This window comes from Ceratosolen solmsi, unplaced genomic scaffold (assembly GCF_000503995.2).
Source record: "Ceratosolen solmsi marchali unplaced genomic scaffold, CerSol_1.0 scaffold41, whole genome shotgun sequence".
NCBI lineage: Eukaryota > Metazoa > Arthropoda > Insecta > Hymenoptera > Agaonidae > Ceratosolen > Ceratosolen solmsi.
This window is the reverse complement of record NW_011948424.1, coordinates 7,396,774-7,412,436: the sequence shown is the minus strand read 5'-3', so window position 1 is coordinate 7,412,436 and position 15,663 is coordinate 7,396,774. Positions and strand designations below refer to the sequence as shown.

Sequence of the window (15,663 nt, the reverse complement as noted above, 5' to 3'; positions counted from 1 at the left end):
ATATATACATATATATATATATATATATATATATATATATATAAATTTATATAGAGAGATATATTTTGTATAAATTTTAAATAAAGTTTGTTTTTCTTAGTTTTATATTTATAAATGTACATCATTAATATCTCATGAGACTATTCAAGTAGTAATTTTCAGCTAATGATTCCATACATCGTTATGTCATTAAAGAGCGAAATATGAGCGAATGAAATAATAAAAAAAAAAAAAGAAAAAAAGTCTTTTGAGAGAAAGAAATGTTTCTTCTAACGCTTGTCACCCAGAAATTAAAACTTTTTAGAGTATTTATTTTTAAACAAAATCATTTTGTACAACATTACCGGCACATTATCTGTGTCAAAAATATATTCAGTGTAATTGCTAAAACCCTTTTCCGATAGCATTTTAGAAACATTTATTTTATTCAAAAGAATGTGTATTTCCCGGCACATTGTTATCGCTAATCCGCTTACAGGAACGATATCCTTTGCATCACCCGTCCATCAATAGATCCAGTTGGACATTTAAAACACGCTATTTATCTTATTGAAAGGCACAAAAGTCTGCTCAGCTAAGATCGCTAAATAGTGAATAAGAATACTTGGCGAGCGAATTGAAATTGACGAACGCGTGGAAAGCTTATGGCTCTCGTCTCTGCGAATTCGCCAGATTAATAATTAATTCTCGGCTCGTTCCTCTTTTTAGCGTGGGTGGGCCTGGGCCTTGGCCTGCAGCTGTAATAGACCGGCGAGTGCGCCGGTGAATCCGGCGTTATAGTCGAGGGTGACCTCCGTGTAGACGTAGTCCTCGCGACGGTCGTGGAAGCGGTCGGCCTCGTCGGGACCCGAGACCAGGGCCCCGTACAGAACCTGGGGATTCGGAGCGTTGCGGTCGAACTCGGACCATCCACAGGCAGTGGGCTTATCCGGGCACGAGGAGGCGGCGTGATGAGGCTGAGTCGGGGGGTTGTGACCCCAGCCAACCACGTAACTCCGACCTGTAAGTGTAAAAATTGTCTTCTATAACGCCACCAAGTAAGAATTTCCTTTTTATTTGATATATACATATATATATATATATATATATATATATATATATATATATGTAATGTAAAAGTTATGGGCGCTTTTTCTAAGGGGATGCTATATCCATAAGAGTTTCGAGGAAGTTGTCGCGTCGTCGGGGCTTTTCAAAGTTAAATAATAGAATTGCTTTCGTGTTCGTGGATGTTAAGAGAGCAGCATTGACAGTTTTTTTAAAGGTAAGATTAATATGTTTAATTATTGTTTGCCTTTTACGAACGTTTGGATAGGAAAATTTTCTCTACTTATTTAATGTATCGTTGATATTTAAAATAAATAATGTAAAACGCATAAAATGTTGATAAAATAACTTTGAGCAGCAAGATACTGATTTGTCCTCTTTAGGTTAGATATTTTCATTTCAATTCGTATATCAAAATTTTGCTACAAACTAATATACTCAAAATTAATATTATGAATTATATTATCTCTATAATAAGATAAGGCAGAGTTTATCGTCTTATTATCTAAATACGGTATCCGAAGAATTTACGCTATTTTCTCATGCATATACATATATATATATATATATATATATATATATATATATAGCGAATCTGGGTCATAAATGTACCATATTTGATATGGTATTACATTTTTATTACATTTTCTCATAATTCTTCCTTAAATTTGAAAATTCTACTTCAATATACAGTTCTCTCAAATGATATGCAACGATACGTTTATATCATATAAAATGAAATAGTTAGTTTTATTGTAGCTTCGTTAAAAAACAGATTTTAATGACGTTTATTCGTCCGTTATATAGAATAAATTCATTCATTATATTTGATAAAACTTAATTTTGTTTATATATGTAAAATAGTATTTGAGTAGAAGTGTGAGTAGAAGCGGCGATAATAAATAATTTTAAGTATTTTACAGGAAATGTGAATTCACCGAAATTCCGTAAATTAATGGAAATATGCACTTTAATGCATTTTAGTGAAATTAATTGATATACTTTAGTTCTGCTTTGAACATATTTTATTAATGTAAGTGTAATCCATCATTTATTTAATATTTAATTCGCTGGAATTATATAATTGCAATAGTCTTGATTTAATATGTTATAACTGCATATTTACTGAATAAAGTTGTTCCAATAAAATTGTCAAATGGTGTGAATTACAGCTTTGATCGGCTTAGAAGTATTTTAATGCTACATAATTACACGTGGTATTGCCACCTACTACACCGTCTATTGGCTATTATGACATTTTTGCAATTAATTACGGTTATATTGTTCTTAACATTGATTCAAAACTTTTATCAAATTCCCAAAGTATTACTATTTTTCTTTTTTCTTTTTTTCTTTTTTTTTTTCTTTTTTTTCTTTTTTTTCTTTTTTTCTTGTTTTTCCTTTTTTCTATTATTTTTGTATGTTTTTTTTTGTTTTTTTAATAAAAAAACTTTAAATGAAATAAAAATTTCTCTCATCTATTTGTGCGAAATCACTTTCTTTGAATTGACATTGCGATGCTCGTAGTACCGATTCAAATGAACTCCAATCGTTTTAAATACAAATGTTTATCACGTAATGTTATACGCATTTTCTCCCCGTAAATTCTTACCGCAGCTCGCATAAAGACACATGGATAAGAAAAATAATACAAATAATACCGTTGACAAAGTCGACGTGAGCGTGAACAGTCCACTGCTCGTGTGAAAATCTATTTGCTAAACATTAAATTCCCGAAGCATTGATGGGCAAAGACAAATGGCGCGCCTAGTTCTTCCAGACACTCGGGGTAGCTCCTCTACTCTCGCTGCTAATAAAAATTAATGGATAGGCGAAAATTGAAAATAAAACTCTTTCATCCTCGGATTGACCGCATTAGTAGCCGGCCGTATAAATCGGGCGCTTCGCATATTTCGAATAAGTCGAGAGGCAAAATCGCGCTGCGCCACAATTACGAAAGATACAATGACCTGCTCCTCCGAGTATATAGTGAATCTGCTGTTTGGCAAACTCCCGATACTCTTGAGGGTCCCCGATGTCCGGATAATCAGCGGCCTGCAGACAGATGAAGGCGACATTGGCCGCGTGGCAGAGGGTCCCGAATTTGTCGATGTACAGCAAACCCTTGGGTGTCCGTTTCTGCTGGCGCACGGAGAAATTGCAAAAGGCCTTGGCTGCGTTGCGATATTCCTGTTGGCCGGTCAATTGTGCGAGGAGTACCTGCAGGCATAGCGGCAAGTGTACTTTTCGTTAGCCGAAGAGTCGGCTATTAGCTTATCCTTATTTCGTTGGTTTTAATAATTCCTTTAAAGCGCCGCTCGCGGAATAAAAATGAACGATTTCGTTTTTTAATCGGTAATTCTTTCATCTCCTCTTATCAACTTCGTTTTCCGATTTTTACATAAAAGCACACTCTTAAGCCATTCGCATTTTGGCGAGGAAATTAACTCGGAACTATTCAACTCGGACATGAAATTGAAATGTTGGCCAGCCGAATAGTATTATTCGCCAAGTAATATCGATAATTTCGAACGACACGTCAGTTACGAGCTTCTTAACATAGCTTCGTTGCGAGAAAATTAGTTTTATTCGACACTGTCGCCTCGCGAGATGTATTTTTCATGGTCTCCAGGCCCCCAAGGAGAAAACGATTCATTAAGGACCCGTGTCCTTATTACGGATGCATCGTGTCCCGCTCAATTTTCATAAGTTTGCATTAGAAAGGGCTAGGAAGTTGCAGCCATCGTAGGATTGAATGATTAAACGACCATAAGATTAAAAGATCATCAACGAACCTGAACCCCGGCAACCTTTTTATTATAGAAGAACTCGTTGGGTCTCTCCCGCAGATGAAAGTGTTGGTAGTGGTGCTCGGCCTCGTCGAGATACTTCGTCTCATTGCTGGCCTTGAACAGCCAGGCCGCGGCCCAGGCGAGCTCGTCCCCGTAGTCGGTACTCTCGTAGTACTGGGCGGCGCCCCTGATGGCCTCGTGATAGAGTCCCCTGTGCACCTTGGCAAAGTTGTAGAGCTCCCGGGCGTGCCGAAGGAGTTTATCCGCGTAGTCGGGGTCGACGGTGCGGAACAGGAGGCTCGTCGAGGCCAGGGCCGCAGACGTCTCGCCGGCTAAATCCGAGCCTGAGGATGTATAGAGTGTACTTTAAGGGGGAGTTGCTCTTGACATTCGTTGGATAAAGCTTTTGAATTATCGCATTCCTTTACTTTTAATCGCGGACTGATTACGAATTGCGCTCGTTAAAGTCGTTTCTCTGCTAATCGAATTCCCAGCCTGTTAGCAATGCATTATGTTGATCTATGATTTATGGAACGATCTCTGTGTAATTAGGTGAAATGTTTTTCACATCTGTCTCTATATAATTTTTTATATCATTAACGCATAAGGTTGTTCAATCACCGAGAACTTCATAATAATCTACCATAATCGAGTTGTTGAGTTGAGTATTCGGATGTGGCATCGTAAGCTCCCTGTACCTTAAATGATATTAATTATGCGTATGTCGAGGAACTTTGCTCCTACCTCTATTTTACAATTTATCCCTTTAGAATGTAAAATTTGACGGTTACGATTCGTTGTTCGGAAGAATTATATAGAATCGTATAAAAATTATGTATGTGATAAAGACATTGCAACTTTTATAAATCAATGTAAAATCAGCAATTCATAGGAATTCATAATGATTTAGCATTTTCCATTTTCTATAAATACTTAATACCTTTGTTTTTGTTATTGTTTTTGTTGTTGTTGTTGTTGTTGTTGTTGTTGTTGTTGTTGTCGTTGTATGCTTATATATGTTTGTATTATTCTGTTTCTTTATGCAGTGGCTTGGCTTCCTAAACATAAATTCCTACTCGTCGCAATGAAAATTGAACGGCTTACTACAGCATAACTATGTCGATTAACCGAATGAAAAATGAAGAATCTACATACGGCAATTAAAAATAAATCAACTTGACATAATATACTAGTAATAAAACAGTAATTTCATCTCTCTTCATACGTTTTCCTCATTCTTATTTTACGTTTATGAATGCTAATAAATGCAGTCGATTATTATTTTTGCTTTCTTTGGAGCACATTAAAGCCACTGCCATTGAGTATTTGCTTTTTAACAAATAAGATTCATATTAAATCGATAATGTCTATAAATAATAGTACGCGCCGAGAAAGCAAAAATGCCAATATCCAATGTGAATACTCGTACGTATCAGAATATATATTTGTAATTAGAATGTACAGCGGGCAGTTTTCTCATCTATTTTTGGGAACGAAAATACCATTTCGAATTAATAACCTTTTGCAACTACGCAACAGTGCGAATTTTTATTAATCTATACGTAAATCTCGGATTTACGTGAGGGAGCTCCGTTGCGTTTCCTCCCCCATATTCGCATTCGCTCGACGACTCAGTCGTCGTAATTGCACACGGCACAATTTGCAATACCAAGCGAATCGTTGAAGTGGAGCCTGAGTTCTGAGTTGGAAAAGCGTAGATCGCTCTTAAGCCTCCTAAAGCCTTTTCTCTCCTTCTATAAAGAGAGATGAGAAAAGTCGGTGGTAAGTATTCACCTGGGTGCTCCGGGTCGATCTTGAATACGGGCCTGCTGGTGTTGAGTTCCTCGGGTCGGCCCCAGAAGGCGTGGTCGACGGTGAAGTCGCCGACCTGTCCGTAAAGGACGTTTTCGCTCACGTGGCACTTGATGAAGTAGTCGGTGGCCCACTTCAAGGCCTCACGGATCACGTCCAGCTGGCCGAGTCTCGCGTAAGCTTCGGGCCAACTGACGGCCCCCCATGCGAGTAGCGTCGTCGTCGAGGCCATTGTGAAACCGAACTTCACAAAGTCGCCCGCTGAAAGTGCATTTTATTAGGATAACGTCCATGGCGTGAGTTACTCTAATATCCTGTGGATCGAGCTTGTAAAACATTAATCTCAGGCTCATCCTCTTACTTCCATTCGATGATTTATTTTACATTTGCAGCCGAGTCTACGGTTTATTCGGCTTTCACTCTTCCGCTTTTAGTCATTATCCTTAATTAAGATAGCTAGTCGTCAAAAGTACGCGTTACGTTTAATAAATGCAGCTTTGACGGCTTTTACGTTTTTAAGAACGGTTTGGTCGATTAAGATTACATTAAAAATTTGAGCGAAAATTAAATTTAATGAGATTGGGAAATGTTTAGCGATATCAATGTGGACTCTTCAATTCAGAATAAATAAATAAATACATAGTCGATATAATTTTGATTATTCGCGCTTTTCCAGATACGTGCGTTAGTATTGAAAGTCTTGATTAACCGAAGCACGAGGATATAGCATCGGAAGCATCTTTTTCTATTTTCTATTTTAAATTAATATCACCGTCGATAATACCTATCTAATACAATTAATAATTAAATTTACAAACATTTTTGTTAATCGATCATTTTAGATAAACGAAGGTTAATAGAAAGTTTCTTTCTTTTTACTTGGCAACGAATCCATTCCGCAATGGAGGCTGAATTTTTCAGATAATACACAGGCAAATGAACGAGAGTAATGTGACAAAGAAACGAGGAAACACAACATAATATCGCTCACTTTCAATGACGAAACGAAGATTTAACGCGTCTACGCTAAGCATCACGAGCAAAGCCAGATATTTTATTAATAATCGACGAGATAAAGACACGTTGGCGTATTTCGTCGTGAAAATTAATCGAGTCAAGACCGAAATATTGTGGTTTGTCAGGGAAGGTGATTGGAGGGAAAAAGGAACCGATAAGGCTCCAATGTCTAGTGTGACTTGCGGGATCTGGGACGTGGGCCTCGGATCGAGTCAGGCTATTGATAAAATTGGACTCGGAAGGGAATTACCGTCGTAATAGCCGCCGGTGAGGTCCTCGCCGTCGTCACCACGGTCGTCGAGTCCGGAGTCTCCGCGCCAGGCAATTCTATTATCGGGTGCAAGCTTCCCCGAGCGTTGCGCCTCGTAGAACAGCAGCGAAAGCTCCAAAACCCTCGCGTAGTCGCTATCCTCTTCGATGGGTCGGACGTAGCGATGGTAGGATGAGGTGACGATCGCCCGCTTGTCGATGGCCGCCGGTGTAGTCGCCACCAGGAACTGTACGATAGGCGAATGGTTATCGGCGCTCTGCTTTCTTTGAGTTTGAGAAATGAGAAGCGGGGCGCGATCCCGCCAGTTCCACGAATCGATCGCTTTTTCTTTCGCTGCACCGATAAGTCCGAGATTTATTACCTTGGCGCTAAACGATTATGTTTGCATGTGAATTTGATTGGCCCTTGGGCAGCAAGTTTTCGAACTTCAATCATCTCTAAAATTGATTTTCAAAGAGTCATTAATTTTTGTTTGATTGTCCCGACTTTGCATGACTTTTTTATTCAGAAAATTATTAATTTCCATAAGCGGTAAATTTTTAATTTATCGTGTCGAATTTATCTGGCATTTACTATTCAACGTTACGATTAGTCACGAATTTCTAGACGACGAAACTACGATTAAACCTGCAGACTAAGTAATTTTAATAGGATTGGCCCACTTTATGAAATTCATTACCAAAGTCGTAATCGCTGTTTTTTCACGTTTTCTCTCCTTCTTCCAATGCACCTTAAATAATTGTCATAAATCACGATAAGCTCTATTAATCAACATTTTATTATGTTCTTAGCAAGCTTATAAATTGTATACGTTGAGTACTGAAGCAAAACACTTAAAAATTCTTTAGATATATATATATATATATATATATATATATATATATATATATATATTAAATCTCGACAAATTCATCATAATATATTGAAAGTAACGTATTGTCTCTCATATCAAATAAAATTTGATTTTTTTTTATTGCTTATGTAAATTTGACATCCGTCGTTGTTCAGCAGCAATGAATATAAAGAATCGGGTACGCGCCACCAAGTCGAAAAATCAAATTGGCGAGCTTGCAAGGACTATCGATGCTTACAGCATCTCACAGACAAACGAATTCGCGATTCTCACTTGCGAGAAGTGTTATTTCATGCGACAAAAGCTTGCCGTAAACGAACTAGGAGCGTACGAGCGAGCGAAACATTAAATGGAATGCGAGAGCGGGCACTTAGGATCGGTAAATGACAGGAGGAGAAACCAACATATTACACGATGTCTTGGTTATTTGCGCAACATATTGACGTTTGTCAAATAGTGTCTGCACGCAACAACGAGCGAACTCTCTGATTTTCCGAGAAACGGAATGCGGAACGAAAATACGACATGAAATACGATAAAAACAAAGACATATAGTTTCCCCATGCTGAACGCTGCACTTTATTTACATTTATTTTTCGTACAAATGTATCATCGGGACATAATTACCGTTATGAAACGTTCTTTCTATGAAATACCATTTCTTTTTTTTTTTTTCATCGTCTGTTGAAAATGTTAACTTATATTAGTACCGAGTATTTAAACATTTTATGCCGACTTTTGCAAATACTTATAACCAAAATTCTAATAATGATGAATAAATAGCATACTATCTTGTAAAAATGCAATAAATTGTAATATATCGTATCTTTATCAGTGTTGACAAAACTAAAATTGATAAATTGAATTTTATAACAACTGAATCAATCATTTTCCCCAGTGTGATTATAACAGTATTAATTTATATTGTTTAAAAAAAGAATTTAGAGAATATTTGAAATATAAGAGAAAAAAGTTGAAATTAAATTACAATTTCAACGCGACCGAATGAATAAATATTCTGTGAATACGTAATACTGCCCAACAAAACTGGTTTACAATTTGTTTTTTGTTTTTTTGTTTTTTGGTTTTACTTTATTTCATCGCATGCCTTATTTCTAAATGTATTTTACGCCTAATGAAACAAAAAAAAAAAAAAAACAAAAAAAAACAAAAAAACAAAAAAAAAGTTAAAGCATTTTGTATTATTTAGCAATCATAATTAATAAACTAGTACATTAATTTTATAATGTAAAAAAATTCATATTATCTTATAATTATGATTTAATGAACCGATTGTTTGTGAGTCCTGATGAATTTTTCATAATATTCAGTTTGAACATTAAACAAGAAACATCAATATCATTTTAATTCAGATATTTTTAATATTTATTACTTTAGAAGCAAATTACTCACCAATCATACAAATTTTATTCTTAAACATTAATCTATGATTAAAAAAAGTGATTTTTAATAACAATATTTATATGGGCATAATTTTTTTTTTTTTTTTTTATTGTTAACTGAATATGTGGTCATAAATCTAATGAAATATTTCTTACGGACAAGATTATTAAACATTTTATTATATAAACACGGTATTATTTTTAGATGGGAAGCGTTAATAGTTACAATTCGCCGTGAACACACACACACACACACACACACACACACACACACACACACACACACATATATATATATATTATATATATTAATTTTTATATAATTTAACTATAAGCTAGGTGTTCGGAAAATTTAAAAATCATAAAGGTAAATGTAAAGACTCGAGAGGAGTTGGTGTTTTCTCGATTAAATAAAGCTGTCGTATATTTTTCCCGAGTTGTGAGACTACAGAAGGGTTTTCAAACTGAACTGACAAACTTGCACGAAAGGTCTCCAAGTACAAGTAGAGCATAACTGTTCTGTTAACCGAGCAGTCGCTTGGAAAGCTTCCACAAATCTATTATACAAAAATTTCCCCTATTACGGGGAAACAAGAGGGATAAAATGGTAAGTAGTATCGAACCTCCTTTGAAAAATGGCCGTCGTCTCGGTATAAAACTTTCGCTTCAGTCCCCTCCATTCGCATTAGCTCAAGTCAGGCAAAGAAAAAAGGACGCGTGGAGGAAAGAGAAGTAGGCGATCCTCTCAAAAGCGCAAAAATTCCCGGTTAACTCACCGTGACGCACGTGACGAAGGCACTGGCTTTCATCTTTCTTTATTGTTCGATCTCTTTCCTGTGAGAGGGTCCACTGTCCACTGTCGGCCCTCGTCACGCTCAACTTGTTCACCGAACAAGATTGTTGCCAGTGAAATCGAATACAGCAACAAGGGCCACACCTCCGGGCTGCGTTATCACTAGTCCCGATAGTGAGCTCCCGCCTGTCCGACACATCTCTTGAACTTCTGCCTCGGCTTCGAGCTTTGCAGTGACACGAAAAGAAAATTAGTTCAACATGCTTTTAGTCAATTAAGTATTGTTTGATTATATTCTCTGAAACTTTTCGAGATTTTCGTTTATTGATAAAGTGATAATTAAAGGCTCTATGCAATATAATTTAGTAAATTGCTTTTAGATTTTGAGAAGGCGTAGTTTGAGAAACGTGAGTTTTTTCTATGCCAAGAATTTTTCAATTATTAACTGTTTAGCCGTTCATTATTACACGCATTTTTAAAAAGTATATAACATTGAGGCATAATGAGATGAGAAATCTAATATAAATGTTTGAAAATGTAGTTCAATTAGACGATAGCAACTTTTAACACTGAACTTGACCATTTTTCTATATTTTTACAGCCTCTTATGATAATGTATAATCAAGTCTATTTCCTAAATAAAATGAAAGCATCTTTTATTATATTAAATAAATATTATATATTTATATTTACACAATATTGTACATATTTTATTTATCGTAAATACTTGCTGTATGAAGCATACAGCTATTTGTTACACTGGCCATTTTCATTTATGAAAAAGTTTCTTTTTATTTATCATTAAATATTGTATAATAAAATTCTATAAATAATTATAAATAATGAGAATGTTATTGTTATTAGACGGATATCTTGTTTGGATGGTATATAAATACACAATAGAATTATCTGCGTCAAGCCATTTAATGTGTTTGAGCGTTGCAGGTAGTTTTAATATGCGCAAATTATTTGAATAATATAACGTTTCAAGTTAATTAATAAATTAATTCATTGCATTAAATTAAAAATTGTTTCGATTAAAAATTTAATAAATTATTTGCTGTAAATTGTGATGTGGGTTCTCGTTCATTATGAAAAAATACAATTGCACAATGGAAAATTTTATGCAAAATTATTATTGAAATAATATTGAAATAATTATCAAATATAATTTTTCATCGAATATTAACAAATTTCTTCCGCTCATAAAATCTTAATGAACAGAAAAATGGATGAACCTCAGTTATCCGCTAAATCGTAATTTTATTGTATTACGTCCTATCATTCTAAAATAAATTTTCTCCGACACTTTAATATTCTGATTTTTTACCTTTAAATTGATTGTAGTATATTGTAGATTATGGTACCATTGGTGGCACTATTTTATATTCAGAAACCATTATAGTGAAATTCCTTTAATGTTCGATGAAATTAATCCTAATCAGCAAATAAAAGTAACGATTTGTTAATGGCTTAAAGTAATACTGAGTAAATATAAAATTTATTTTAAGGGTCACCGCTTCATTTGCAAATATGCACTTAATTTATGCTTTCGAAGTCTTTCGAAATATGTGATATTTGAATAATATCGATTACTTTGAATTTTTTTATTTTTTGTCTTGTCAGAAATTTTGTTTAAATTAGATTTTTTAGGCTTAATCATAATAATCACTAAATTGCGAATTAATTCAGATTTTGCGTGCGAGATTAATTAATTCCTTTAAAAATTATTAAATTAATAATTGTAATAGGATCATTTGATATAAGCCGCTCGTTTCTAATCTTTCAAACGTTTATTCCCTTCCAAAAACATTCGATATCTCTAAACAAGATGTTCTTTCACTCAGTCAGTTCACAAATAATAATAGTTGTTCCAACAAAACTTTTACTCCGCATTACAACGGCGAACTTCGAGATCCAGTAATTCATGCAGTAATTAAGAATAGATTTTTTTCTTATCTTTCGTCAGTCGAATAATTTTGCCAATATCGTAATAATTAAAATTAATTGAAAATAAAACATTTCTTTCTAGATTATATAATTAAGCAAATAAATATAAGGTAGGGATTCAATTAATTTACATATCCAATGATAAATTATCGTCAGGACTCGTGTTACATGTAAATTTATAATTAATTACATAACCGAAATTACTACTACTACTACTACTACTACTACTACTACTACTACTACTACTACTACTACTACTACTACTACTACTACTACTACTACTACTACTACTACTACTACTACTACTACTACTACTACTACTACTACTACTACTACTACTACTACTACTACTACTACTACTACTACTACTACTACTACTACTACTACTACTACTACTACTACTACTACTACTACTACTACTACTACTACTACTACTACTACTACTACTACTACTACTACTACTACTACTACTACTACTACTACTACTATTATTATTATTATTATTATTATTATTATTATTGTTATTATATTTATCTATATAAAATAGATTTAAAAATAATTATTTATATATCATATATAACTTGTGAAAATTAAAAAATTTATAGATTTAATTTTTGTAGAATATATGTGCAGATGTATAATGATTAATATAAATGTGTGTAGGTCGTAAATTTACGTAGTTTATTCAATCGTCGATGCATCTGCAATTTAGAATAAAAGCAATAGTAATCGGTAATTTATAATTATATAAATTGAATAATGAATTTATCTTGTTCAATCGAAGCTTTCAACTGATTGTTGACTTATTTATTGATATAAACACGGTTCGGTACTGTATACGTGTTTCCACGAATTGCGTATATATCGAAAATTAGAGAAATTTTATTATTAAGTAACGTGGCATATGTAGTTGGAAGAATAAATGTTGAAAGAGTAAGTGCTGTGTGTATAAGCGGAAGCTAGAAGAATATTCTTCTCGATATTAGAAAATTCTTTCTCTTGATCAATACGTATTATTATTACAACAACAACTACTACTACTACTACTACTACTACTACTACTACTACTACTACTACTACTACTACTACTACTACTACTACTACTACTACTACTACTACTACTACTACTACTACTACTACTACTACTACTACTACTACTACTACTACTACTACTACTACTACTACTACTACTACTACTACTACTACTACTACTACTACTACTACTACTACTACTACTACTACTACTACTACTACTACTACTACTACTACTACTACTACTACTACTACTACTACTACTACTACTACTACTACTACTACTACTACTACTACTACTACTACTACTACTACTACTACTACTACTACTACTACTACTACTACTACTACTACTACTACTACTACTACTACTACTACTACTACTACTACTACTACTACTACTACTACTACTACTACTACTACTACTACTACTACTACTACTACTACTACTACTACTACTACTACTACTACTACTACTACTACTACTACTACTACTACTACTACTACTACTACTACTACTACTACTACTACTACTACTACTACTACTACTACTACTACTACTACTACTACTACTATTATTATTATTATTATTATTATTGTTGTTGTTGTTGTTGTTGTTGTTATTATTGATACATAAAATTATTTTTGGAATATTGTTTAGATACTATCGTTATCATTCTTCATTCAACGATGTTTATTATATAGTAGTAGTCACTTTTATGGAGCTGATGATTGAATAATTTTTTTGAAAACGGTTCTTCAATCACTTAAAATCAGTAATACGATTAACATCATTTTAATTTTAGCGGACATTTATATAATTGTTTCGATATAAATATACGCACAAAAGAAATTGTGTTGAGTGAATATTGCGCTTATACACTAATGTAGATAATTTAAAAAATGTACAATTACCAATTAATAGAGGAGAAGAAATGTTCGATATATCTTGAAATGCAAATGAATTGTTGGATTGTCGAAATGAAATTTTCATTTAAATAACATAATACAGAGAGTTTGAAATTACATTTTTTTGCTCATATCCGCAAATTGGCGATGGAATAACTCTAAATGATCGAAGAAAAGTCGACGCACGAATCCTCTGTCCTGTGTATACACACATGCATAAGGTAAACGCGGTAAGAATAATAAATTCCGTGAGTTCCCGAGTCGATGCGCCTATCGTTACTTGTTGTGAAGCAAAAGAGCGAACGATTGTACGTGCATGGATGCAGTTGTTGTATTATATTCCTCTTCCACAGTGGAAAAATGGTCGATCTTTGATTAATCCTCGGCGAATTGTGAGCCACAGTCCATTAATGCTGGAGAAACCACTCACTCGTATTGCATTCTATGCGAAACGACGGCAATTAAGTGATAGGATGCGAAATAATATTGTTAACGCAATATTAATCGCGATAGATCGTAGAAGTAAGCGTGGCGTTAAGACTAATTAACTAATAAATTAATAAAGAAAGACTAATTATCGCGGATGTATCGTGTGGGTGGTTGTGCCGGTGGCAGTTACAATCGAGGCAACCAGACAATTAATAATACGGTGCGCGTGTACATGCACGTACAGTGAATCTGCATGTACGGACGTCAAGGCGGCGAACACGTAACTCGATGGTATTATAGTATATGTTGGAGAGTCGACTGGACTCGTCACTGTGAGAGTTGAACGTCTGAAGCTTTGGTGGCCTGAGCGCAGAGAACATGAAGTGGGGATCGTGACGATTCCGTACTCTATCTATCTCTCTCTCTCTCTCTCTCTCTCGCGCACGCACGCACGCACACGCACACGCACACAACGCTCTCGATCCTTTATTCATCCGGTTATGGAGAAATAAATAGAAAGATCAATAGATGAATAGATGGAAAGATAGATAAATTGAAAAATAGATTAATCGATCAAACTATAGATAGATACATAGGGAGAGAGAGAGAGAGAGAGAGAGAGAGAGAGAGAGAGAGAGAGAGAGAGAGAGAAAGAGTTAGATGGACAAGGACAGATAATACAAGTTTTGCATCTTACACAAATACTTATTTGCAAATATTTTTGAGACTAATTTATTTTACAGTAAAATTATTATGTTATTCCGATTAATTTAAGGACACGTTACTTTACGCAAATGTTTATATATACAAAAAGTAGTTTTATATTATAAATCATCGTCTATACTTTAAATACGAATAAAACAATCGAGAATGTAATTTTAACTTATTATAATTTTAATACATTTTGCTAATTAATTTGTAACGAATGTCCGAAAATTTCACAAATTATTGTAAAAATTTGAAATAACGGATTATTCCACTTGTAAATCATTTTCATTAGATGAATACGAAGCACAATTGCATAAAGTACTTTTAAAATTCTTATTTAAAATATATTTTCCTATTTTTATAATCAAGCTATAAAATATTGCTGATCAGTTAATTTTAATATAATAGTAAATGTGCTGTTACTTTTCTAATGTCCGAATATAATTTCATAAGATTAATTAGTTTTGAAATGCTCGATACTTTGAATTAGTATATAATTTTGATTGTTGACGTACGTATTGATTTGTTGATTGAGAATCAAATAGCAGCGCTATACATTTCAAAATTACATACCGAGTAATGTTTGGTTGTAACGTACATTATTAAGTCTCTCTAATTTGCATTATTATCATAGATTGAGCTTTATT

General features: G+C 34.0%; 1 protein-coding gene across 1 annotated transcript; it reads right to left on the bottom strand.

Moving 5' to 3' along the window:
* Nucleotides 1-291: 291 nt before the first annotated feature.
* On the bottom strand, nucleotides 292-14,626 carry LOC105362647 (endoglucanase 10). The gene is made up of 7 exons (XM_011500130.1): nucleotides 13,998-14,626; nucleotides 9,972-10,214; nucleotides 6,919-7,165; nucleotides 5,634-5,912; nucleotides 3,843-4,183; nucleotides 3,018-3,267; nucleotides 292-1,000 (listed from the first exon to the last, which is right to left on the bottom strand). Exons 2-7 carry the CDS (start codon nucleotides 10,002-10,004, stop codon nucleotides 705-707), a joined length of 1,446 nt encoding a protein of 481 aa, XP_011498432.1. The 5' UTR covers nucleotides 10,005-10,214; nucleotides 13,998-14,626; the 3' UTR covers nucleotides 292-704.
* Nucleotides 14,627-15,663: the final 1,037 nt, after the last annotated feature.